This window comes from Entelurus aequoreus, linkage group LG01, assembly GCF_033978785.1.
Source record: "Entelurus aequoreus isolate RoL-2023_Sb linkage group LG01, RoL_Eaeq_v1.1, whole genome shotgun sequence".
NCBI classification, from domain to species: Eukaryota; Metazoa; Chordata; class Actinopteri; order Syngnathiformes; family Syngnathidae; genus Entelurus; species Entelurus aequoreus.
Window position 1 is genome coordinate 96,167,122 of NC_084731.1, and position 25,369 is coordinate 96,192,490.

A 25,369-nucleotide genomic window follows, 5' to 3' on the forward strand; every position below is an offset into this window, starting at 1 on the left:
CGCTGCTGCCCCCGCGACCCGACCTCGGATAAGCGGAAGAAGATGGATGGATGGATGGAAAACGTCTCGGTATGATGACGTTTGCACGTGACGTCACGGATTGTAGCGGACATATTGGGACAGCATTGTGGCCAGCTATTAAGTCGTCTGTTTTCATCGCAAAATTCCACAGTATTCTGGACATCTGTGTTGGTGAATCTTTTGCAATTTGTTTAATGAACAATGGAGACAGCAAAGAAGAAAGCTGTAGGTGGGAAGCGGTGTATTAGCGGCAGGCTGCAGCAACACAACCGGAAGGACTTTGAGTTGGATAGCAGACACGCTACCGTGAGTATGCAGCTTTGGCTTCCAAACATTTGATCGCTTGCCCGTACGTGCATGCCGCTATGTGCATGTCACGTACGTAACTTTGGGGAAATATATGTGCTGTATGAACTTTACGGAGGTGAACGGTACTTTGGGCTGTGGGATTGAGTGTGTTGTGCGGGTGTTTGAGTTGTATTGGTGGGTTATATGGACGGGAGGGGGGAGGTGTTTGTTATGCGGGATTAATTTGTGGCATATTAAATATCAGCCTGGTTGTGTTGTGGCTAATAGAGTATATATATGTCTTGTGTTTATTTACTGTTTTAGTCATTCCCAGCTGAATATCAGGTCCCACCCGCCTCTCACAGCATCTTCCCTATCTGAATCGCTTCCACTGCCCTCTAGTCCTTCACTCTCACTTTCCTCATCCACAAATCTTTCATCCTCGCTCAAATTAATGGGGTAATCGTCGCTTTCTCGGTCCGAATCGCTCTCGCTGCTGTTGGCCATGATTGTAAAACAATGTGCAGATGTGAGGAGCTCCACAACCTGTGACGTCACGCTACTTCCGCTACAGGCAAGGCTTTTTTATCAGCGACCAAAAGTTACGAACTTTACCGTCGATCTTCTCTACTAAATCCTTTCAGCAAAAATATGGCAATATCGCGAAATGATCAAGTATGACACACAGAATGGACCTGCTATCCCCGTTTAAATAAGAACATTTAATTTCAGTAGGCCTTTAAGTAGGCTTCTGTCGTGTTTTGGTAACACAATTTAGTGTTTGTACAAAAACCCAAAACCATTGAACCCTTTGATCGATGAACCGCAATGTTTCGTGACAGAGCTTGGTGAAACGTTACAGTCTTGTGTATATATATCACCAAGTACAAAACCCCAAACCAGTGAAGTTGGCACGTTGTGTAATTGGTAAATAAAAACAGAATACAATGATTTGCAAATCTTTTTTAACTTATATTCAATTGAATAGACTGCAAAGACAAGATATTTAATGTTTAAACTGAGAAACTTGATTTTTGTTTGCAAATAATCATTAACTTAGAATTTAATGGCAGCAACACATTGCAAAAAAGTTGGCACAGGGATATTTTTACCACTGTGTTACATGGCCTTTCCTTTTAACAACACTCAGTAAAGGTTTGGGAACTGAGGAGACACATTTTTGAAGCTTCTCAGGTGGAATTATTTCCCATTCTTGCTTGATGTACAGCTTAAGTTGTTCAACAGTCCGGGGGTCTCCCTTGTGCTATTTTAGGCTTAATATTGTGCCACATTCAGGCTACATTCAGGCCAGTCTAGTACCCGCACTCTTTTACTATGAAGCCACGTTGTTGTAACACGTGGCATGGCATTGTCTTGCTGAAATAAGCAGGGGCGTCCATGGTAACGTTGCTTGGATGGCAACATATGTTGCTCCAAAACCTGTATGTACCTTTCAGCATTAATGGTGCCTTCACAGATGTGTAAGTTACCCATGTCTTGGGCACTAATACACCCACTTGTGCCAGCTTTTTTGAAACATGTTGCAGGCATCAAATTCCAAATGAGCTAATAATATTTGCAAAAAATAACAAAGTTTACCAGTTCGTACGTTAAGTGCCTTGTCTTTGCAGTCCATTCAATTGAATATAAGTTGATAAGGATTTGCAAATCATTGTATTCTGTTTTTATTTACCATTTACACAACGTGCCAACTTTACTGGTTCTGGGGTTTGTACTTGGGGATATATATACACAAGACTGTAACGTTTCACCAAGCTCGGTCACGAAACATTGCGGTTCATCGATCAAAGGGTATTTGCAGGAGGTTTACAGCTTCATTAACAACAATATGTAGTGTTTATGTCTTACTCATACAGTATGTTAATGTTGGAATGGGCATATACATGTAGACACAACCCAAGTCTAATTGTATTGCAGCTCATTGCAATTAGCGTTGTCCAGATACCAATATTTTGGTACCAAAATGATTTCCATACTTTTCGATCATTTTCCAAATAAAGGGGACCACAAAAAATGGCATTATTGGCTTTAATTTAACAAAAAATATTACGGTACATTAAACTTATGTTTCTTATTGCAAGTTTGTCCTTAAATAAAATAGTGAACATACAAGACAACTTGTCTTTTATTAGTAGGTAAACAAACAAAGGCTCCTAATTTAGCTGCTGACATATGCAGTAACATATTGTGTCATTTATCAATCTATTATTTTGTCAACATTATTAAGGACAAGTGGTAGAAAATGAATTATTAATCTACTTGTTCATTTACTGTTAATATCTGCTTACTTTCTCTTTCAACATGTTCTATCTACACTTCTGTTAAAATGTAATAATCACTTATTCTTCTGTTGTTTGATACTTTACATTAGTTTTGGATGATACCACACATTTGGGGATCAATCCGATACCCAGTCGTTACAAGATCATTAATTGGTCATATTCAAAGTCCTCATGTGTCCAGGGACATATTTCCTGAGTTTATAAACATAATATATATATAAAAAAAACCAAAAGTGTCATAAAGTGGGGGTTTTTCGCAGCTTACTGCGAGGATTGTTCTCCCGGGATGCAAACGGACTTTTCCGGACAACGGTAGCAGGTAGGAACATATTTAATAATCAATTAATCCTACACAGCAGAAATGACAAAAAACAAAACAAAAGGAAAGTGTACCGTTCACACGAGAAGCTAAGGCAAAAAACTTAGGACATGAAACATGAAACTATGGACATGAAAACCTCACTAAACTATGGCATGAAACAAATAGCATTAACTATGGAATCGCATGAAATAAGCAAGACTTACTGTGGCAAGAAAAGAGCAGCAAGAACTACGATAACGCATGAAAACAAGCATGAACAGAGCAATGTCGCCAGCCCGACTGACGACAGGCTTAAATAATCATCTCCTGATTAGAGCAGGTGCGTGTCCCGAACACATGAGGCAGGTGAAACTAATGAGTCGCCATGGTGACTAAACAAACAAGGGAGCGCAAACAGGAACTAAAAGAGTCCAAAAAATAACAAAAAATAACAAAAAACGTAATCCAGACCACAGATCATGACAAAAAGAAGATGTTGTGATGCCAAAAAATATCAACGTAATCATAGCAGTATCGACTAGATACGCTCCTGCACTTGGTATCATTACAGTGGATGTTAAGTGTAGATCCACCAATGGCGTTTGTTTACATTTTGACGCCGGTGAGCTACGGTGTGTAGTTAAACATGTTTAGCTATTCCTCGTCCTGCAGGGATGATACTTGTAAGAAACTTACTTCATTTGTTGCCATGGAGATGAGGATTAGCGATTTAGAAGTAGCTACCACCTCTTCCTAAGGGCGTTTCAGTGTTATAACTTCACCTTTATCGTCAGTTTTTAAGCCAAAATGCGTCCGTTCTCCCTTTTCTGTCTACACACTGTGTCCACTTGTAAGTACTCTGTGTGTGTGCGCTGCCGAACATGCTCCTCTGCTCCTAAACCAGCAATGTCACAACGTGACGACGATGGGGGCGCGAGGGGTGGCGGACCGGTACTTTTCAGTACAGTACCGATGACTCATTAGTATCGCGGTACTATACTACTACCGGTATACCATACAACCCTAGTTGCAATGTACCATACCATACCATACCAACTTTATTTATAAAGCCCTTTAAAAACAACCACAGTTGAAGAACAAAGGGCTGTACACCACAAAGAAATAGAGGCAAAGGACAGACTAAAAAATAACATTTAAAACAGATTTAAAATACACATTAAAAAAGCAAATACAAATTAGAGGAAGTTGTGTCTGTGTTTTCTTCCTAGGTGCTGCGGCACAGTGGTTCTTTGAAGGCTCGTAAAATCACAGCAGCATTATCAGTGCAGTGGTTCTTTGAAGGCTCGTAAAATCAAAACCGTAGCACTTATCCAAACTCTTTGAGTATCCGTCAATCAGAAGGGTTCAATCTCTCTCCTGTAGTAGTTTGAAGCCGAAACGACAAACGCGCTCAGAGGAGATAATGTTTGATGTTTGGTGACCGCTTTTTACAAAAAGGTTGTTTTGAAGGGGGGATATCAAACTTCCTGTTGATTTTTGCTGAAGGATGTCAATCTATGAAATGTAGGTCTGAGTGAGACCAACATAGATGTTTCATGTCTCTAAGACGTTCCTATCGGAAGTTACAAGCAGTTTTGTCAGTTTTTTCCTCTGAGGAGCAGTTTTGTCTGTGTTTTATTTGAAAATTGCGCTACAGCGCAATTTTGAGTTTTGGGGTTCGTTTTTTTCATTAGATCGCAATTTCCACCAGTCCTGATGTGTGTGAAAAGTTTGGTGAGTTTTGAAGTATTTTAAGGGGGTGACATTACAGCTCAAAGAGGCAAAAATGAGTGTTTTTAGTACAATTTTGTCTTGAAGGGGGATTTGCCAACTTCCTGTTGGTTTTTGCCCAAGGATGTTAAATTATGAAATGTAGGTCTAAGTGAGACCTACATAGAGGTTTTTGTTTCATGTCTCTACGACCTTCCTAGTGGGAGTTACAGGCAGTTTGTGTTTGTTTTTTCCTAGGGGGCACTAGAGCGCAATTTTGAGTTTTGGGGTTTGGTTTTGTTAGATGGAAATTTTCGCAGGTCCTGATGTGTGTGTCAAATATGGTGAGTTTTGGAGCATGTTAAGTGGGTCAAATTGCAGCTCGAAGAGGCGGCCGGTATAATAATAATAATAACAATAATAAAACCTTACAATAACAATAGGTCCTTTCGTCCCAATGCAAAAGGACTCCCGTTGGGATTCCTTTTACATGGGCCGTGCGGGCCCTAATTAAAGCTGCAAGCAGCGATGGACAGGACCGACTTTGAGGGCTCATAAAATCCAAACCGTAGCAGTAATCAAAACTATTTCATCAACTTTCAATCAGAAGGGTTCAATCTCTCTCCTGTGCTAATTTGAAGCCAACACGACAAACGCGCTCAAAGGAGATAATGTTAAAAAAAAGGTGACTGTTTTTACTCAACTTTTGTTTTGAAGGGGGAATTTCAAAATTCCTGTTGATTTTTGCTGGGGGTTGCCAGTGTACGAAATCTAGTTCTAAGTGAGACCTACATAGAGGTTTTTGTTTCATGTCTCTACGACATTCCTACTCGGAGTTAGAGGCAGTTTTGTCTGTGTTTTCTTCCTAGGGGGCGCTAGAGTGCAATTTGGAGTTTTTTTTTTTTTTTATTAGATCGCAATTTTCGCCAGTCCTGATGTGTGTGTCCAATTTGGTGAGTTTTGAAGCAAGTTAAGGGGGTCAAATCACAGCTCAAAGAGGCGGCGGTAAAATAATAAAACACTAGAAATTCAATAGGGTCCTCTGTCCCAAAGGGACTCGGTCCCTAATTACTGTTGGAAGCATATCCATATTTGACACATTAAGAGTGTTACTAAAACGGCCTTCTTTCATCTCCGTAATATCGCTAAAATTCGTTCCATCTTGTCCACTAGCGACGCTGAGATCATTATTCATGCGTTCGTTACGTCTCGTCTCGATTACTGTAACGTATTATTTTCGGGCCTCCCTATGTCTAGCATTAAAAGATTACAGTTGGTACAAAATGCGGCTGCAAGGCTTTTGACAAAAACAAGAAAGTTTGATCATATTACGCCTATACTGGCTCACTTGCACTGGCTTCCTGTGCACTTAAGATGCGACTTTAAGGTTTTACTACTTACGTATAAAATATTACACGGTTTAGCTCCAGCCTATCTCGCCGATTGTATTGTACCATATGTCCCGACAAGAAATCTGCGTTCAAAGAACTCCGGCTTATTAGTGATTCCCAGAGCCAAAAAAAAGTCTGCGGGCTATAGAGCGTTTTCTATTCGGGCTCCAGTACTCTGGAATGCCCTCCCGGTAACAGTTAGAGATGCTACCTCAGTAGAAGCATTTAAGTCCCATCTTAAAACTCATTTGTATAATCTAGCCTTTAAATAGACCCCCCCTTTTTTAGACCAGTTGATCTGCCGTTTCTTTTCTTCTCTCCTCTTCTCCCCTGTCCCTTGCGAGGGGGAGTTGCATAGGTCCGGTGGCCATGGATGAAGTGCTGGCTGTCCAGAGCCGGGACCCCGGGTGGACCACTAGCCTGTGCATCGGTTGGGGACATCTCTGCGCTGCTGACCCGTCTCCGCTCGGGATGGTTTCCTGTTGGCCCCGCTGTGGACTGGACTCCCGCTGATGTGTTGGATCCACTGTGGACTGGACTTTCACAATGTTATGTCAGACCCACTCGACATCCGTTGCTTTCGGTCTCCCCTAGAGGGGGGGGGTTACCCACATATGCGGTCCTCTCCAAGGTTTCTCATAGTCATTCACCGACGTCCCACTGGGGTGAGTTTTTCCTTGCCCGTATGTGGGCTCTGTACCGAGGATGTCGTTGTGGCTTGTACAGCCCTTTGAGACACTTGTGATTTAGGGCTATATAAATAAACATTGATTGATTGATATTTAAGTGTTACTTCTTTCTAAACTCCTATAGTCATATAAAGAATAGCTAGTATTCTTCCTTCTTTTGAGTCTCATAGTAAGGTGTTGTCCTTCTAGATTGGAATGTGTCAGAGTAGAGATAACTCGGAGTAGTCTAAACAAAGAGAGTGGGGGCGAGGGACAGACGGAAGATCACGGGACTTCCGGGGGGTTTGAGCTAGACCGAGCTAGACCGATCTGGACCGGGATAGGGAACGCTTGGGTGCTGGGTTGGTCTCAGGTTTGTCCTCTAAGCTTTGAGAATAAACTACAAAATACCAACTATTGCCTGGAGATTGAATATAAACATCAGCGTATTGCCATAAAAAGAATCTGGGAGAGACTAGCAATTTGAATTCCCCATTGGAGGAATGCTGGTCAACGCAACATTACCCTAAGAACAATTTGTTAGATAAAAATCAAGCTCCTGCCTATCTTGCCGATTGTATTGTACCATATGTCCCGACAAGAAATCTGCGTTCAAAGAACTCCGGCTTATTAGTGATTCCCAGAGCCCAAAAAAAGTCTGCGGGCTATAGAGCGTTTTCTATTCGGGCTCCAATACTATGGAATGCCCTCCCGGTAAAAGTTAGAGATGCTACCTCAGTAGAAGCATTTAAGTCTCATCTTAAAACTCATTTATATACTCTAGCCTTTAAATAGACTCCCTTTTTAGACCAGTTGATCTGCCGTTTCTTTTCTTTCCTTCTCTGCTTCCCTCTCCCTTATGGAGGGGGAGTTGCACAGGTCCGGTGGCCACGGATGAAGTGCTGGTTGTCCAGAGTCGGGACCTGTGCATCGGTTGGGGACATCTCTACGCTGCTGACCCGTCCCCGCTCGGGATGGTTCCTGCTGGCCCCACCATGGACTGGACTTTCGCTGATGTGTTGGACTTTCACAATATTATGTCAGACCCACTCGACATCCATTGCTTTCGGTCTCCCCTAGAGGGGCGGGGGGGTTACCCACATATGCGGTCCTCTCCAAGGTTTCTCATAGTCATTCACATTGACGTCCCACTGGGGTGAGTTTTCCTTGCCCGTATGTGGGCTCTGTACCGAGGATGTCGTTGTGGCTTGTACAGCCCTTTGAGACACTTGTGATTTAGGGCTATATAAATAAACATTGATTGATTAAAAAGTTAAAAATGGGTTTTAAGAAGGGTCAATGTAGAGTATTTTATCCTTTTTTGTGTGTTGACATCTTACATGTGAGAAGAGATGGCGGCCCTGTGCTCCTGCATGTAAAGCTCGGCGGTGCATTCAGACTTTCCGTGAACGTTCTGAGCCATGGCCGTGTAGAAGCCCTCCGTGTCACCGCTGACGTTGGCGATGACCAGCGAGTGGCGCCCTCCCTCGCTGAGAACATGCACGTTGTCACTCTCCTCCACCCTGGCGTCTGAGGGCATGTAAGGGGGGGGTAATCCAAGATATTCCTCTGAGGAACTTTAAACATGATTAAAGTCCGGAGAGCTCCCTACCAAAGTGCATCCAGGTGACTTGTGGTGCCGGTGACCCGCTCACCTTGCAGTCAAAACGGGCGGTGCGACCTGCGATGACCTCGAGGATGTCCAGCTTGCGAGTGAACAAGGGCTCTTTGGAGGGTGTGACCTTCAGGCTTGCACTGGAGGTCAACTCCTCTAAAAATGAAAAAAAAAAAAAAAATGCAGATTTTCTTAGAATTGCTTTGTTGAGACCAGGGTAAGTGGGTCTGTCGTTCACCTTTAGCCGTGCTCAACTTGCAGGTGTACGTCCCGCTGTCATCTTCGTGCACTGAATTGAGCAGCAGGCGGCACCTGAGTGACGAAACGGCGTCGAGCAGAAAGGACATCAAAGGCTGAGAGGACTATAAGCACACTGCAAAAAGTCAGTGTTCAAAAACAAGAAAAAACTAAACAAAAATTAGGGGTATTTTTACAGAGCCCCTAAAGCATGGGTATCAAACTCTGGCCCGCGGGCCAAATCTGGCCGGCCGTGTAATTTCATTTGGCCCTTGAGGCAATATCAAATTAACATTAGAGCTGGCCCGCCGGTATTAAACAGTGGCGGTGCCGCTGTTTCACCGCTAATACTCATATTTGCCAACACTCCCGATTTTCCCGGGAGACTCCCGAATTTCAGTGCCCCTCCCGAAAATCTCCCGGGGGCAACCATTCTCCCGAATTTCTCCCGACTTCCACCCGGACAACATAATTGGGGGGCATGCCTTAAAGGCACTGCCTTTAGCGTCCTCTACAACCTGTCGTCACGTCCGCTTTCCCTCCATACAAACAGCGTGCCGGCCCAGTCACATACTATATAACTCTTGCACACACAAGTTAATGCGAGGCAACTTGATCAACAGCCATACAGGTCACACTGAGGGTTGCCGTATAAACAACTTTAACACTGTTACAAATATGCGCCACACTGTGAACCCACACCAAACAAGAATGACAAAACACATTTCGGGAGAACATCCGCACCGTAACACAACATAAACACAACAGAACAAATACCCAGAACCCCCTGCAGCAGTAACTCTTCCGGGATGCTACAATATACACCCCCCGCTACCACCAAACCCCGCCCCCGCCCACCAAGTTAATGTTGATATTTGCCTCAGAAGGCTGCAAATAGAAAAGAGGCATTACATTTTTTATTAACATTTTATTTAATATACCATTGATGTTTTTTCCTTTGTTTTTTGAAAGTTGATTTTGCACTATTAAGTTATATAAGCGTTGCTTGTTCCATATTCAGTGTTAAAGCAAATCAGTGTAGCAATAATTAACATTTTATTCATGCACTTTCTCTTGCTACTTCAAGGCTTGAATGTTTGATTCATTCATTATTGTTATTTTATTTTCAATTTTATTATTAGCCTGTGGAAAAAGTTTATTTTGATATTTACCTCAGAAGGCTGCAAATAGAAAAGAGGCATTACATTTTTATTAAAATTTTATTTGATATGCCATTGATATTTTTTTATTATTATTATTATTTGAAACTCGATTTTGCATGTTGTTCAATATTCAATGCAAAACTTGTTCGGGTCCCTATTAAAAGGTTAATTTGTTCAACCTTGGCCCGCGGCTTTGTTCAGTTTTAAATTTTGGCCCCCTCTGTATTTGAGTTTGACACCCCTGCTCTAAAGGGACATGGGGGAAATTTTTGTTTTTATAATTGTATTTATTTATTTTTTATTTTTTTAGACATGTATCTCGTGCGCACGAGAAACTTTTTATAAATTATGATGCCGAGCGCATATCATGATGTCAAGATAATGGCACTAGCATTTACTTAGTTTAAGAATATTTTCCAACATATTGAGCAAAAAGGTTTTGGTTTTTTTTTCTACCAAGAAAAGTGCACTTGTTATTAGTGAGAATATACTTATTTTAAGGTATTTTTTGGGTTCGTTGAGGTTAGCTAATTTGACTTGTTTTGGAAAGTCTTGACAAGCCGAATTTTGTTGTTCTATTGGCAGATAATGTTGCTTAGTTCAAATAAAATATACGGAGCCCCTAAAGGGACATGGGGGATTTTTTTTTTTTTTTTTTTTTTTTTTTGGTGCGCACGAGATAGTTTCTCATGCGCACGAGATACATGTCTAAAAAAAAAAAAAAAAAAAGTTAATTTTTTTTTTTTTTTTATAACTTTATACAAATTAGTTTCTCGTGCGCACGGTATACATGTCTAAAAAAATAAATAAAAAAAAGTTGTATTTTTTATAACTTTATAAAAATTAATTTCTCCTGCGCACGATATACATGTCTAAAAAAAAATTAAAATTAAAAATTAAAAAAATAAATAAAAAAATTCCCCCATGTCACTTTAGGGGCTCCGTATATTTTATTTGAATTAAGCAAAATGATCTGCCAATAGAACAAGAAAATTCGGCTTGTTAAGACTTTCCAAAACAAGTAAAATTAGCTAACTTCAATGAACCCAAAAAATATCTTAAAATAAGTATATTCTGCACTTTTCTTGGTAGAAAAAAAAAGAGACCTTTTTGCTCAATATGTTGAAAAATATTCTTAAATTAAGTAAATGCTAGTGCCATTATCTTGACATAATGATATGCGCTCGGCATCATAATTTTTTTTTCATGCTTGAAGTAAAAAATGATTACTTTAAAAAAGTAGTTTTATACTTGTGAGTGTTGATGACACAGCTTTGCAACACTTGATATTCTAGTTTCAAGCATGTTTTACTCAATATAGGTCATCAAATCTCAGCTACAAGTTGTACACTGCAAAAAGTCAGTGTTCAAAAACAAGAAAAAAAATTACAAAAATGAGGGGTATTTTATTAGAACTAAGCAAAATTATCTGCCAATAGAACAAGAAAATTCGGCTTGTCGAGACTTTCCAAAACAAGTAAAATTAGCTAACCTCAACGGACCCAAAAAATACCTTAAAATAAGTATATTCTCACTAATAACAAGTGCACTTTTCTTGGTAGAATTTTTTTTTTGACCTTTTTGCTCAATATGTTGAAAAATATTCTTAAGTTAAGTAAATGCTAGTGCCATTATCTTGACATAATGATATGCGCTCGGCATTACATTTCTTCAAACCAGCAAACTTATACTAAAAACTAATTTATTGTTCTTAATGGAAAGGCAACAAGGCAAGCGCTTGTTACTCTCGGGGTCTCCTAGCCGCTCAGGCAAATCATATTGTCTAAAGATGCATTTTTCCATGGATAACATGACATCATCGCGCCAAGTGCGTGCTCTTTCAGTCAATTAGTGCGCATATATACAGCCCGGCCCCCGGCCAAATTTTTTTTATTGTAATTTTGAAGAATTTATCTGAATGTGCATGAACTATTTCTGTTCAAAATTGTTAGAAATGTTAAATGTTTAAATATTAACTGTCAGTTTACTGTACTGTGCCAACTGTACTACTATATGAGTACGTGTTTTCTATTGTTTCATTGAAAATAAAACAGCAAAGTCCATTTGGCTGTCATCTGTTTTAATTATTAGACACAATTGTGTCAAAGTCATGATTTTTTTTTTCATGCTTGAAATAAGAAATGATGACTTTAAAAAAGTAGTTTTATACTTGTGAGTGTTGATGACACAGCTTTGCAACACTTGATATTCTAGTTTCAAGCATGTTTTACTCAAAAGAGGTCATTAAATCTCAGCAACAAGCTGTAATATCTTACTGAGATCATTTAGGAGCAAAACACTTAAAACAAGTAAAACACTCTAACATAAAATCTGCTTAGTGAGAAGAATTATCTTATCAGACCGAAAATAAGCAAATATCACCCTTATTTGAGATATTTCATCGTACTTAGATTGCAGTTTTTGCAGTGCAGACGAACTTACCGCCGGCCGTCAAAGTGCATCTTGCAGTTGAGCAATGCCGGCTGGATCAGCCTCCCGTTGGACAACCAATCCACATCCATGTCCGGGGGCCCTGCAACGTGGCATTCAAACATGGCCGACTCACCGCCCCTTACTGTCACGTCTTTGATATCCTGCATCATTTTCAAGTTGGTCTGTGCTGCACCTGATGAATGGGCAGAGCAAACAAACTCTCAGTAATACAGTCGTGGTTAAAAGTGTACATACACTTGTAAAGAACATCATGTCATGGCTGTCTTGAGTTTACAATCATTTCTACAACTCTTATTTTTTTGTGATAGAGTGATGGGAGCACATACTTGTTGGTCACACCACATTCATGAAGTTTGGTTCTTTTATGAATTTATTATGGGTCTACTGAAAATGGGTCAAAAGTATACATACAGCAATGTTAATATTTGCTTACATGTCCCTTGGCAAGTTTCACTGCAATAAGGCGCTTTTGGTAGCCATCCACAAGCTTCTGCTGGAATTTTTGACCACTCCTCTTGACAAAATTGGTGCAGTTCAGCTAAATGTGTTGGTTTTTCTGACATGGACTTGTTTCTTCAGCATTGTCCACACGTTTAAGTCAGGACTTTGGGAAGGCCATTCTAGATCCACCCAGAGTCGGGACCCGGAGTGGACCGCTCGTTTGGGGACGTCTCTGCGCTACTGACCTGTCTCTGCTTGGGATGGTCTCCTGCTGGCCCCACTATGGACTGGACTCTCACTATTATGTTAGATCCACTATGGAATGGACTCTCACTATTATGTTAGATCCACTATGGACTGGACTCTCGCTATTATGTTAGATCCACTATGGACTGGACTCTAACACTATTATGTTAGATCCACTATGGACTGGACTCTCACTATTATGTTAGATCCACTATGGACTGGACTCTCACTATTATGTTAGATCCACTATGGACTGGACTCTCACTATTATGTTAGATCCACTATGGACTGGACTCTCACTATTATGTTAGATCCACTATGGACTGGACTTTCACAATATTATGTTAGATCCACTATGGACTGGACTTTCACAATATTATGCTAGATCCACTATGGACTGGACTCTCACTATTATGTTAGATCCACTATGGACTGGACTCTCACTATTATGTTTGATCCACTATGGACTGGACTCTCACTATTATGTTAGATCCACTATGGACTGGACTCTCACTATTATGTTAGATCCACTATGGACTGGACTCTCACTATTATGTTAGATCCACTATGGACTGAACTCTCACTACTATGTTAGATCCACTATGGACTGGACTTTCACAATAGTATGCTAGACCCACTCGACATCCATTGCATCCGGTCCACCCTAGAGGGGCGGTGGGGTCACCCACATCTGTGGTCCTCTCCAAGGTTTCTCATAGTCATTCACATTGACATCCCACTGGGTTGTGAGTTTTTCCTTGCCCTGATGTGGGCTCTGAACCGAGGATGTCGTTGTGGTTTGTGCAACCCTTTGAGACACTTCTGATTTAGGGCTATATAAATAAACATTGATTGATTGATGATTGATTCTAAAACCTTAATTCTAGCCTGATTTAGCCATTCCTTTACCACTTTTGATCTCCTGCTGGCTCCACTATGTACTGGACTCTCACACTATTATGCTAGATCCACTATAGACTGGACTCTCACACTATTATGCTAGATCCACTATAGACTGGACTCTCACACTATTATGCTAGATCCACTATAGACTGGACTCTCACACTATTATGCTAGATCCACTATGGACTGGACTCTCACACTATTATGCTAGATCCCCTATAGACTGGACTCTCACACTATTATGCTAGATCCACTATAAACTGGACTCTTACACTATTATGCTAGATCCACTATAAACTGGACTCTCACACTATTATGTTAGATCCACTATAGACTGGACTCTCACACTATTATGTTAGATCCACTATAGACTGGACTCTCACACTATTATGTTAGATCCACTATAGACTGGACTCTCACACTATTATGCTAGATCCACTATGGACTGGACTCTTACACTATTATGCTAGATCCACTATAAACTGGACTCTCACACTATTATGTTAGATCCACTATGGACTGGACTCTTACACTATTATGCTAGATCCACTATGGACTGGACTCTCACACTATTATGCTAGATCCACTATGGACTGGACTCTCACACTATTATGTTAGATCCACTATATTGAATTGAGCTGTTCATGAATGTTTTATGTGACCAACAAGTATGTTCTCCAATCACTCTATCACTAAAAAATAAGAGTTGTAGAAATAATTGGAAACTCAAGACAGCCATGACATGATGTTCTTTACAAATGTCAGAAACATTGTATGTAAATTATCCAAGAACTTTCCGTTCTCTGAGTTCCCAATGAACAGACAAGAGGCTGTCTTTGTTCCACCAAGTCAAAGGCTTGGAAAATTCCGCCGTGTACGATGGGATGAGACGGGAGGGGTTTATCTATTGTCATCGAAGACCTGCCCAAGCTGAATCCAGGACTAACCCAAGCCCGAGGCATCTTCTTCTTTTCTTTTCAATGTGACCAAAAACAAGAGCTGTTTACATATCCCCCATTCCTTTGGAAGCAGATGTTGTGTAAACAGGGAGTAAACGTAAACCTTTTTCGTCAGAGCGTGGTGAAAAGACTGTACAGAGAGTACAGTCGCCGCGTCCCTCCTCAATATTGAGTCCAAATTGAATCCTGTCTCTGTTTGATTCTTTGCTTCTTTTCTTGTTTAATAAATGCCATCGGTGTTTGAACCTGACAACAAGTGTATGTGAACTTTTGACCACGACTGTAGGTCACCAGTACGAGAATGGAGATTTTTGGATCGCTCACCTTTGACCTCCACTCTGCACTCTTCCTGTTTTATTCCGCTCTGGTTGACAACCTTGCAAATGTAGAGCCCTGCATCCGACCTCTTTGCTGAGATGATTTTCATCTCGCTGGAACCGAAGTCCGTCTCCTGCACGGAGAAGCGTCCTGCCGTCTTCACCGGAGCGTTGTCCTTCAGCCTGTGTCGGCAAAACATGAAGTGGTCTGATAATGAAACCGAGGGTCATGTCTGGCCATTGTGTTTAAAAATAACTTATCTTACCAGTGAAGTGTATGTTTGGGCTGCCCTGTGACTTTGACTGAGATGACAACATCCTGGCCCTCCATCACTGTTTGGTCACACGGCCCCACCTGTGTGAAACATCATTTAGCGTATTTGCTGTATGTTCCTTTCAGCTCAGCAATTCTCCCACCTGGAAATAGGGAGGCTCCTTGAAGTTGACACTTTTGGTCAGAGCAGGAGCGTCTTGATTGTGTTCCATCACCTCCTCCTTCAGGTTCATGTACTCCCTATCGGATAGGTGGGTGGGGCTTCCGGCTTCCGGGGACCTGACTGACCTCTTGCATGGCTCTGGAGGAATATGAGATGTCATGTTTGAAACTGGTTTTAATTTCAAACATGCTGTTTTTTTCGAGTCACTTATTGGGTTCATGAAAATGCCACACTTTAATTATTCATCTTCAAACATGGCAGAACCAGTAGGTCCTGTCAGCTTTGATTACATTCCTTTACCAATTTAGTTGTGTGCAGCATGCACACTATATACTGCAAAAACTGAAATCTAAGTAAGATTAAATACCTCAAATAAGGGTGATATTTGCTTATTTTCTGTCTGATAAGATAATTCTTCTCACTAAGCAGATTTGATGTTAGAGTGTTTTACTTGTTTTAAGTGTTTTGGTCCTAAATGATCTCAGTAAGATATTACAGCTTGTTGCTGAGATTTGATGACCTATATTGAGTAAAACATGCTTGAAACTAGAATATCAACTGTTGCAAAGCTGTGTCATCAACACTCACAAGTATAAAACTACTTTTTTAAAGTAATCATTTTTTATTTCAAGCATGAAAAAAGAAAATCATTAATTTGACACAAATGTGTCTCATACTTAAAACATATTTTAATGTTTAATGTCCCCATTTATTTTCAATGAATCAATAGAAAATAGGTACTCATATAGTAGTACAGTTGGCACAGTACAGTAAACTGACAGTTAATATTTAAACATTTAACATTTCAAACAATTTTGAGCAGAAATAGTTCATGCACATTCAGATAAATTCTTCCAAATTACAATTTAAAAAATGTGGGCCGGGCTGTATATATGCGCACTAATTGACTGAAAGAGCACGCACTTGGCGCGATGATGTCATGTTATCCATGGAAAAATGCATTTTTAGACAATATGATTTGCCTGAGCGGCTAGGAGACCCCGAGAGTAACAAGCGCTTGCCTTGTTGCCTTTCCATTAAGAACAATACATTTGTTTTTAGTATAAGTTTGCTGGTTTCAAGAAATGTAATGCCGAGCGCATATCATTATGTCAAGATAATGGCACTAGCATTTACTTCATTTAAGAATATTTTTCAACATATTGAGCAAAAAGGTCAAATTTTTTTTTCTACCAAGAAAAGTGCACTTATTTTAAGGCAGTGGTTCTTAACCTTAACCTTATATATATATATTTTCTACCGATTGTCCCCTTCGGGGTCGCGGGGGGTGCTGGAGCCTATGTCAGCTACAATTGGGCGGTAGGCGGGGAACACCCTGGACAAGTATATATAAATATATATATATATATATATATATATATATATATATATATATATATATATATATATATATATATATATATATATATATATATATATATATATATATATAGTCAAGGTTTGCCTGGGAAACCCGCGAAACAGGCTTGTAGGGATGAAATAACCTCTGTATTTTTTCCTGACCTAAATTATATATATATATATAAATATATATATATATATATATATATATATTATTCTGAGGATTGTTGTGATGTGGAGACAGGGTGGCATTTAATAAACTGTGCTTCTTCCTACTCCTTTTGTCGAAATGAAAGCTGGTAATCTTAGTTTGTGCACACATGTAATCAGGATTGCATGTCCGGAGTAAAATAGAATAAAGTGAACTGAACAGACGTTGTTCTATTGTCATTTTTGTATTACATTTTTGTCGCGTTTGAGCGTTTTTTTTTTGTTCTTTTGCACTGTTAATGTTTTTCTTAAAAACCGTGCGTAACATACTTACATTTTGCATCGTGGCACTCAGTTATAAAAACATGTTTTATTCAATAACATATTGTTCCTGTGCTATCATAGTCATAAAGGGGTACATTTACCAATTGATTCAATGGGTTATGACATTAAATTCATAATATCGGGCGATACCAGCCCTGTATTCACTTGGGATCGTCCTGATAGCAACATTCCCAGTATGGCCCACCCCTATTTACACAGAGTATATCAGATATTGCCGATTAAATTAGATTTCAGTCACATATTAATCTGATTTTGAGTGCATTTAACAGCAAATCCAACTTAACAAAACATATATTTTCCCAACTGGAAGAAACAGTAAAACTACGGTAATGCTACAGAAATCTAACAGTACAAAAATCAAGATAGGTCACGGTATCATTGATCATAAAATAGAAAGAACAATTAAGATCTAACTGAAATGCAGCAACCTACCAAGAGTCAGCTTTCTGAGCTGCGTCTGCAGGGGATGAATACTCCTTGGGGTATTTAAGTAAACCTGCCAACTCTTGTAAAGCTGCTGCTGCACACATCCAAGCCTGCTGTTGCCAGTACATAAAGCCTCCAACGTTCCCGACATTGTGACGCCCACGCTGCTGCTGTCTATTGTGCAATTTATATTGATCTTCCAAAACAATAAAACATTAGAAACAAAGCTATTGGGGCCATGCTTCCTGCAGATGATGTTAGCCTACGCTGCCTGGAGAACATCCAGTGCGATAAAAGGCTCAAACAGGGACACAAGGCAGAGTGCATTTACCCCCAAGAAGAAGAGGGTGGCTAAAAATACACTGACAAGGTGGACTCGGTGCCCTAATATGGCAACGCAGGCTCAAGCTGATGGCGACACTGAATTGCATTTGTGTATAAAAGCGGGGCCGTCCGTCATGCATGAGCAGAGTGGACACGCAATCTAAACACATTTGCTTTACGAGGTCCTCTAGATTGAATATCTCTCCTACGTCCGCATCCTGAAAGCCAGACGTGACACGTGCTTTCGTTTGAACGAGCGAATCTGCCTTTCGAACTGGTTTTGAAGGATGAAATGGGTTGCCATGGTAACCGCCGCTGCAATGAGGGGATGCTGATGGCCTGTTACTATAATCAGACAAAAGGACGGACCACTAAGTCCAATGTACCAATTTGCATAAATTCAACCATACCCCGCTTTTTATGCACGACGTCGCATTTTGTCAAATCACTTTAAGTAACGCTCCGAAATGAACGGCAGCCGCGCAACGTGTCGAATGAAATGCGTCGCTGATCCCGAAGTTGACATTGAAGGAGTGGCAGATGTGTGAAAACAACTCTTATTCGCCAAAAAGAAGCACAGTGAGAGTAAAGTGCTTCAGGTAAAATTTGATTTGCTGTAATTTAAAATAATCAATTATTTTCAATGCCAGCAGTTGGAACAGATTGGAAGTACAGTAACTGCTGTTTGAGAGATCTAATCAGGGGTCCCCAAACTTTTTGATTTGGGGGCCGCATTGGGTTAAAAAAAATGTTTTTTATTTTTTTATTTTTTTATTTTTATTTATTTTATTTTTTTTTGGATTTTGGATTTTTATTTTTTATTTTTGTCCTGTCCAGCTTCTCAGGCAAATCATATAGTTGATGTGGATGCCCATATTGGCTGTGCCAAAAAAAAATTAAAATAAAAAAATAAAATAAGAAAAAGGTATACATATATATATATATATATATATATATATATATATATATATATATATATATATATATATATATATATATATATATATATATATATATATATATATATATATATATATATATATATATATATATATATATAGTCTAGGTTTCTGTGGTTTATCCGTTATACTGTGCTCAATACCGGGGTAGAGCGAAAAAAACGTGAGGTCAGGAAAAAACAGGCTATTTCATCCCTACAAGCCTGTTTCGCAGGTTTCCCTGCTCTTCAGGGGATTTTTTTATCAAATCCTTGCGCACTAATTGACTGAAAGAGCGCGCACTTGCTGTGCGAGTGCGATGATATCACATTATCGATGGTAAATTTGCATTTTTAGACAATATGATTTCCCTTTGCGGCTAAGAGACCCCGAGAGTAACAAGCGGTAGAAAATGGATTAGAAAGGACACATTTTAAAAATAATTATAAAAAATAAAAAAATAAAAAAATTAAATATTTTATTTATTTATTTATTTTTATTTTTTAAATTAAAAAAATAAATAAATAAATAAATAAAAAAACAAAAAATATATATATATATATTTATTATTTTATTGTATTTATTTATTTATTTTTATTTATTTATGTGTTTTATTTTTTAAATAAAAAAATAAAAAATAAAATAAAAATAACAAATAAAATATACATATATATATATTTTTTTATGTATTTATTTATTTTATTTAAAAATTTGTTATTAATTAATAAAAAATAAGTATATATATATATATATATTATTTTATTTTAATTATTTATTTATTTTTTATTTATTTTATTTTTTTTTTTAAATTAAAAAAATAAGATAAAATAAAATAAAATATGCACATATATATATATATATATATATATATATATATATATATATATATATATATATATATATATATATATATATATATATATATATATATATACATATTTATTTATTTATTTTTAATTTGGGACTTCCCGCGGGCTGGATTTTGGACGCTGGTGGAACGTATCCGGCCCGCAGGCCGTAGTTTGGAGACTTTGGTTTAGATAAACACAGATTATGTAACCAGAATACATTATATTGAAATTATCCTTAAGAGGGACCTGCCTATACACAGTATAGTGCCGCACAAAAGTGAATAAACCTTTAAAAGGGTCGTATTATGCAATATCAACTTTTATTACCTGTATGTACCTATTGTTGTGTATTTGGGGTGCCCATGTAAATTTGCATCCATGCTAACTGAATTCATGATCAACAATATGTAGAAAGGTTAGAGTGTGCGCCCTGAGATCGGTAGGTCGTGAGTTCAAACCCCGGCCGAGTCATACCAAAGACTATAAAAATGGGACCCATTACCTCTCAGCATTAAGGGTTGGAATTGGGGGTTAAATCACCAAAAATGATGCTGCCCACTGCTCCCCTCACCTCCCAGGGGGCGATCAAGGGTGATGGGTCAAATGCAGAGAATAATTCCGCCACACCTAGTGTGTGCGTGTGACTATCATTGGTACTTTAAAATATGTGCCATTTGATCAAAATGATGAAAGTGTTCGTGTTGTAAGGTTTGGTATGGACTATCTACAAATCACTGCATCATTGCCAACCTAACCTAACTTTATTGTTTCAATTATCTGACTTTAATGTGCATTTTGGAATACTGTGAGGATTTGAAGGTGAGTTTCATTCATCTTGTCAAACACCGTCTTAACGGCCAGTGTCAAGACCACAACAATCCTGAAAGTAATGTCTCAGCCAGTCATTTCCGTCCTCACCTGACAGGATGTGGAGAGTCGCCTTACAGGAAGCTTTGCCTGCTGCGTTGACAGCTGTCACACAATACCATCCCGCATCACTGGACCCACTACACCTGATCACCAGACTATGCTTGTGGCCCTCGGCCTTGACCACGCGGAGGGAATCGTTTCGGATATCCTCGCTGTTCTTTGTCCACCTCACTGAGGAAGAGAGCATGAAATATTCCTCAAGAGATTTCCTGACCTGCGCTTATTTGCATTCAAGTGCAGTCCTGGGCTGTACCTGTAGGGGGTGGTTTGCCACGGATTGTGCATGTCAGCGTGACCTCGGAGCTGCAGGGTGCAATGGTGTCTTTAAGTGGCGTCTTAAATCTTGGTGGTTCAGCTCCCTCGTCACCGTCAGGTGATACGCCTGGGATACAAAAGGAAAAGACTTCTTTAATATTCTGTCTATTTTTTCTTGTCTTGAATTTAGATGATGTTCACATCAATGTTCCCTCTAATTGTTCATGTGTGTGAGCAAACACAAAAACTCCCTGAGCATTCAGTGGAGCACAGGTGAGCAGCACACCTGTCTCAAACCAATCTTTTATAATAACACTCAAATGAGAGGAGTCATTTTCATGAGATTATTTAGTAATATTAGTGATTTGGCCCACTTGTAATGAAAATAAAATAAATCTTGTTTTTCATAAGCTATGGATTAGTGTTGTACAATATGTCTGGGTGGGGGTCCTGCTTTGGAAATCATTTGTACCCCTTTCAGAGATCACATTTAGTTCCCCTTAAACATCCTCATGTTGCACAATGAAATGTAAGCATAGGATGAAGTGTGCATTCCTGTAACTTTCTCTAGTAACAGCATTTCCATGATTAATATCAATAAATTAACATTAATAATAAATGACAGTAGAATAAGCACACGTATGACTGAGGAGTCATAGTGTAACTTTGTGTGGGGTTTGAGTTGTCCGACTTTTTGTGTGGCCATAAACGCACCAGTGGTTTTATGGTATGCGTGTTGGTGACAGATGACAAGTTGGTTTTGGCCTGGTTTGTACGGCAGAAAATGACTAGTTTTTCGAGATAGAAGTTTTTTACTCATGTTTTTGGTGTGGTTATGGCCGAATATAAACAGTTTTGCTCAATAAAGTGATCAATATAATTCCTGTCCTCGAAGCATCTCGATAGACGTTACAATAATTGAACGGTGTTGGCGAACACCGTTAGGGCCGCTTGTTGTCACTGTCACTCAGAGTTGCATTGCAAAATTACACATGATAAATGTGTTTATTTTGTTTAGAATTCAGATGGGATTTGATTTGGTGCGCGGCATATATTTGCTGTGCGCAGAGGACGCTAGAGCAGTGCGCAATTGCGCAGGCGCGCACCTTAGAGGGAACTGGCATTGCTGATGTTGATGTTACATGAAGCTGTCACACTGCGGTCATGTGAATTTCATGTCTTAGTTTGAAAAGTAACTCTCCTCTCGTTTCAGGTCACTTGCCCTTCCTTAAGTGTCATCAGTCTCAAGTCATCCCTGATCCCTGATTGTTTCCACCTGTTCCCCATTACCCCCATGTGTCTTATAAGCCCACGCCTCCCTTTGTTCTGTGCCAGAATGTCTCGTTGGCTCGTGCATCTCAAGCTTAATGCCCAAGCCTTGTCTCGTCTCGCTTTTGAGTATTGATGGAACCAGATTTTTTACATTAATCCATATTTAAGTGTTACTTCTTTACTTCCATAGTTATATTACAAGACAGCTAGTGTTTTTCCAGTTCAGTCTACATAGTAATGTGTGTAGGCCTTGAAGCATTGGAATGCAAACAGTAGACATAACAACAAGGTGGGGAGGAGGGAGGGAAAGAAGAGGGTAGGAGAGAACGTGAAGGGGGAAGCGAGGCAGACCGGGGGGAGCCACACATCTGAATGGGTTATGCAAGGCTGGTCTCATTATTGTCAAAAATTTGAGAATAAACCACAAAATACCAACTACTGCCTGGTGATCAATTTAAATTTCAGCTTATGTGCCATAAAAAGAACTTGGTAGTGACCAGAAACTTAAATTCCCTGGAGGAACATCTGGTCAACGCAACAGTATCCTGATCCTGAATTCCCTTGTTGGTATTTTGAGTTTCCTTTTCTCCTCTTCAGCAGAGTGATTTTGGTTATATAGTTTTGCAGTCAAAGTGGTGAGTTTCAGTTATTCTTACAGTTCCTTCTTTTTCAAAGTTTTTGAGGGAAATTCTGTTAACTAATTTTCTACAAAGAAACAGTGAAGAAGTTTTATAGCCATTGTTTCTTCTTCCTTTTGGAGCGTTTTTTGTTATTGATAAATTTCATAGTTATATTCTGCGCTAAGTATAGTTCACGATTGATATTTTTGATTTTCGGTTGTTCCCTTTTTGTGGAACCTTTTCGGCTAGTTTGTCAGATTATAGCCATTGTTGAATTGCCCTGTCTCTGGAGGTGAAAAGTAGCATTCAAAATAAAAGCCTGCCGGATTGTTCCCCACTCTGCATCTGAGTCCTATTTTTGACCAAGCCTGACAAAAGCACACTGCACCTTTTGCAAGAAAACACTTTTATGGCAAATCTGAAAATTGGCTGTTACAATATTTGCTAATATTTTTTTCAAGTAGTTTACACTAGAGAAGCTCCTGGTGTATTTAGTCAGTTTAACCGTTTTGTTTTCCAATGTGAACGAGCAGTGAATGAATTCATATACTTAAAATTCATTCTGAACCTCTGATTTTACTTAGTCTTAAATTATTTTCAAGATGGTCTTAAAAAAGTCCTAAAAAGTCTTAAATTTGACATGTTGAAACCAACAGAGACCCTGAAATCAGGAAACTCTTTTGGTTTATAAAATCGGTTATAAGAGAGGTGAGATCTACCTTCTTCAGAGTGACCGATCTTGCCTTTGTCACGTTTCTCCTCCTTCCTCCCCATTTCACTTTCATCATGTTCAGTTGGGACAGTTTCATCTTCCACCAGGATGGCGGGAATGGCCTTGCATCTCTTCAGGTGTGGGCTGGTGGAAGGCGTGGGTGACGGGGTGAGCCTCGGGGGCTTGGCTGGATACTGCGACCCGGCTTCCCTCACCGTGACCGGCAACGCTCTTTTTCCTGTCGGACTGTGGGATCTGTCCTTGTCCTTGCGTGAAGCAGATCGGTGTTCTGGTAAGGCGGCAACGAGAGTGTGTGAAGAACTCTGTGTGGTTTCCCTGAATTCAAACACAAAGAAAAACTGAGTCATTTTATAGTCTAACACCTTCGTCAATAGATGTTTCTCCCTTCAAACCTGATGAGCCCGGTCTTGGCTGTTGTCAATGGTTGCCCTGGCAACTGGTGAACTGGTGCTGTCTCCATGGCAACACTATTATTCCCAGTGCTGCCTTGCGATGAGTAATGTGCTGTGTTTTTCTTTGGGCTTGGCTTCGCTCTTTTAGAAACTTTAGTTTGCGGTCTGCCAGCCTCCCAGGCCCGAGTTCCTTCCAGATCTCGCCTTGCCTCCAGTTTTTTAACCACCTCTGGAGGGATGGGCTCCACCTTGCTTGTCATCAAACAATCTTTTCGTGGTAGCTGCTCAGTAGAATATGACTTTTTTATGTCTGTTCTAACGAGCTTTTTAATCCTGTCCAGTTCCTCCGTGAACTTGTTCTGGTAGCTCTGAACGCGCTGTGAGAAGCTGTTGTTGTCCTCCAGAGAGGAGGCTCGTTGCTTGAAGGCTGTCCGTTTTTGTGTGGCTTCCTTGTTCTTTTCTCTACAATCCAGCCCTGGAATAGATCCAACAAGGTCCGGCAGATCCACACTCAACCTTCGCTCCTCAAAAGCCCGGACCTTGTCAGAGATCTTTGGCCCTGCACGAGCCAGTTTGGAAGCCTTATCTGAATCATTTGGAGGTCTGGGTTGATTCTCGCCTGGATTTGAGGCATTGGTGTGGTTTATGTGTGTGATGGGAGGTGGTTGAGGAGAGGTCAGAGGCGCATGGGAGAAACTCCCATATATTTCTTCATCGTTTTGAGTCCTGAAGGGATGAGGGTTGGAGGGAAACGAGGCATTTAGTTAGATGTCCTTTAGAGATACCAGAAGTTTTGGAAGGAACAAACATCTGTCTGTGTCACTTTGTTGCAATATTCTTGCATTTTGCTAGTTTTTTCAGTTGGAACACACCAGACAATCACAGATGACATAGTAACAAAGTTAAAAGGAGCCACCTGTATGGCTTTATATGGCAATGGGTCAAAAATGTTATCTGAATGTGGTGAAGTGAAAAATAAACTGTTACATCTTGACTTGGAAAATGTCAAATACAAAAAAGGTCATGCCTCGAAGGGAAACCCTATTAGAAAGTTGTGTTCATGCTAATAGTAACTTAGATCAAGGTCAGAAACTCACTCATGCCACTGCAAGCGTAAAAAGTGTTTGTAGAAAGGTGAGGGTCCGGTTCACGTGCAGCAAAAGAACTCACAGTCCAAAGAAACAATGTCAGTGCCTTTGTAACATGTAAGGGTTAAGAAGAAGTCACAGCAACATCAAGTCAAAGGAAAGTGTGGCGCCAAAACTAATGTAAATGAAAAGAACTCAGAGCAATGCTAACAAGACGACTCATTGTTGC

At 39.8% G+C, this 25,369-nt stretch overlaps 1 protein-coding gene across 1 annotated transcript in view; it reads right to left on the minus strand.

Annotated features, from left to right (window-relative positions):
* LOC133650060 (striated muscle preferentially expressed protein kinase-like) overlaps positions 1–25,369 on the minus strand; it is a 137,934-nt gene that overhangs the window by 55,808 nt on the left and 56,757 nt on the right. Inside the window, exons 4-14 of the mRNA XM_062046896.1 lie at positions 24,053–24,778; positions 23,647–23,975; positions 21,034–21,162; positions 20,769–20,951; positions 15,435–15,592; positions 15,284–15,372; positions 15,025–15,200; positions 12,140–12,323; positions 8,536–8,609; positions 8,295–8,453; positions 8,023–8,212 (exon numbers count right to left, since the gene is read on the minus strand). Of these exons, the coding sequence (XP_061902880.1) occupies positions 8,023–8,212; positions 8,295–8,453; positions 8,536–8,609; positions 12,140–12,323; positions 15,025–15,200; positions 15,284–15,372; positions 15,435–15,592; positions 20,769–20,951; positions 21,034–21,162; positions 23,647–23,975; positions 24,053–24,778 (2,397 nt within the window). The remainder of the gene's footprint in view (positions 1–8,022; positions 8,213–8,294; positions 8,454–8,535; positions 8,610–12,139; positions 12,324–15,024; positions 15,201–15,283; positions 15,373–15,434; positions 15,593–20,768; positions 20,952–21,033; positions 21,163–23,646; positions 23,976–24,052; positions 24,779–25,369) is intronic.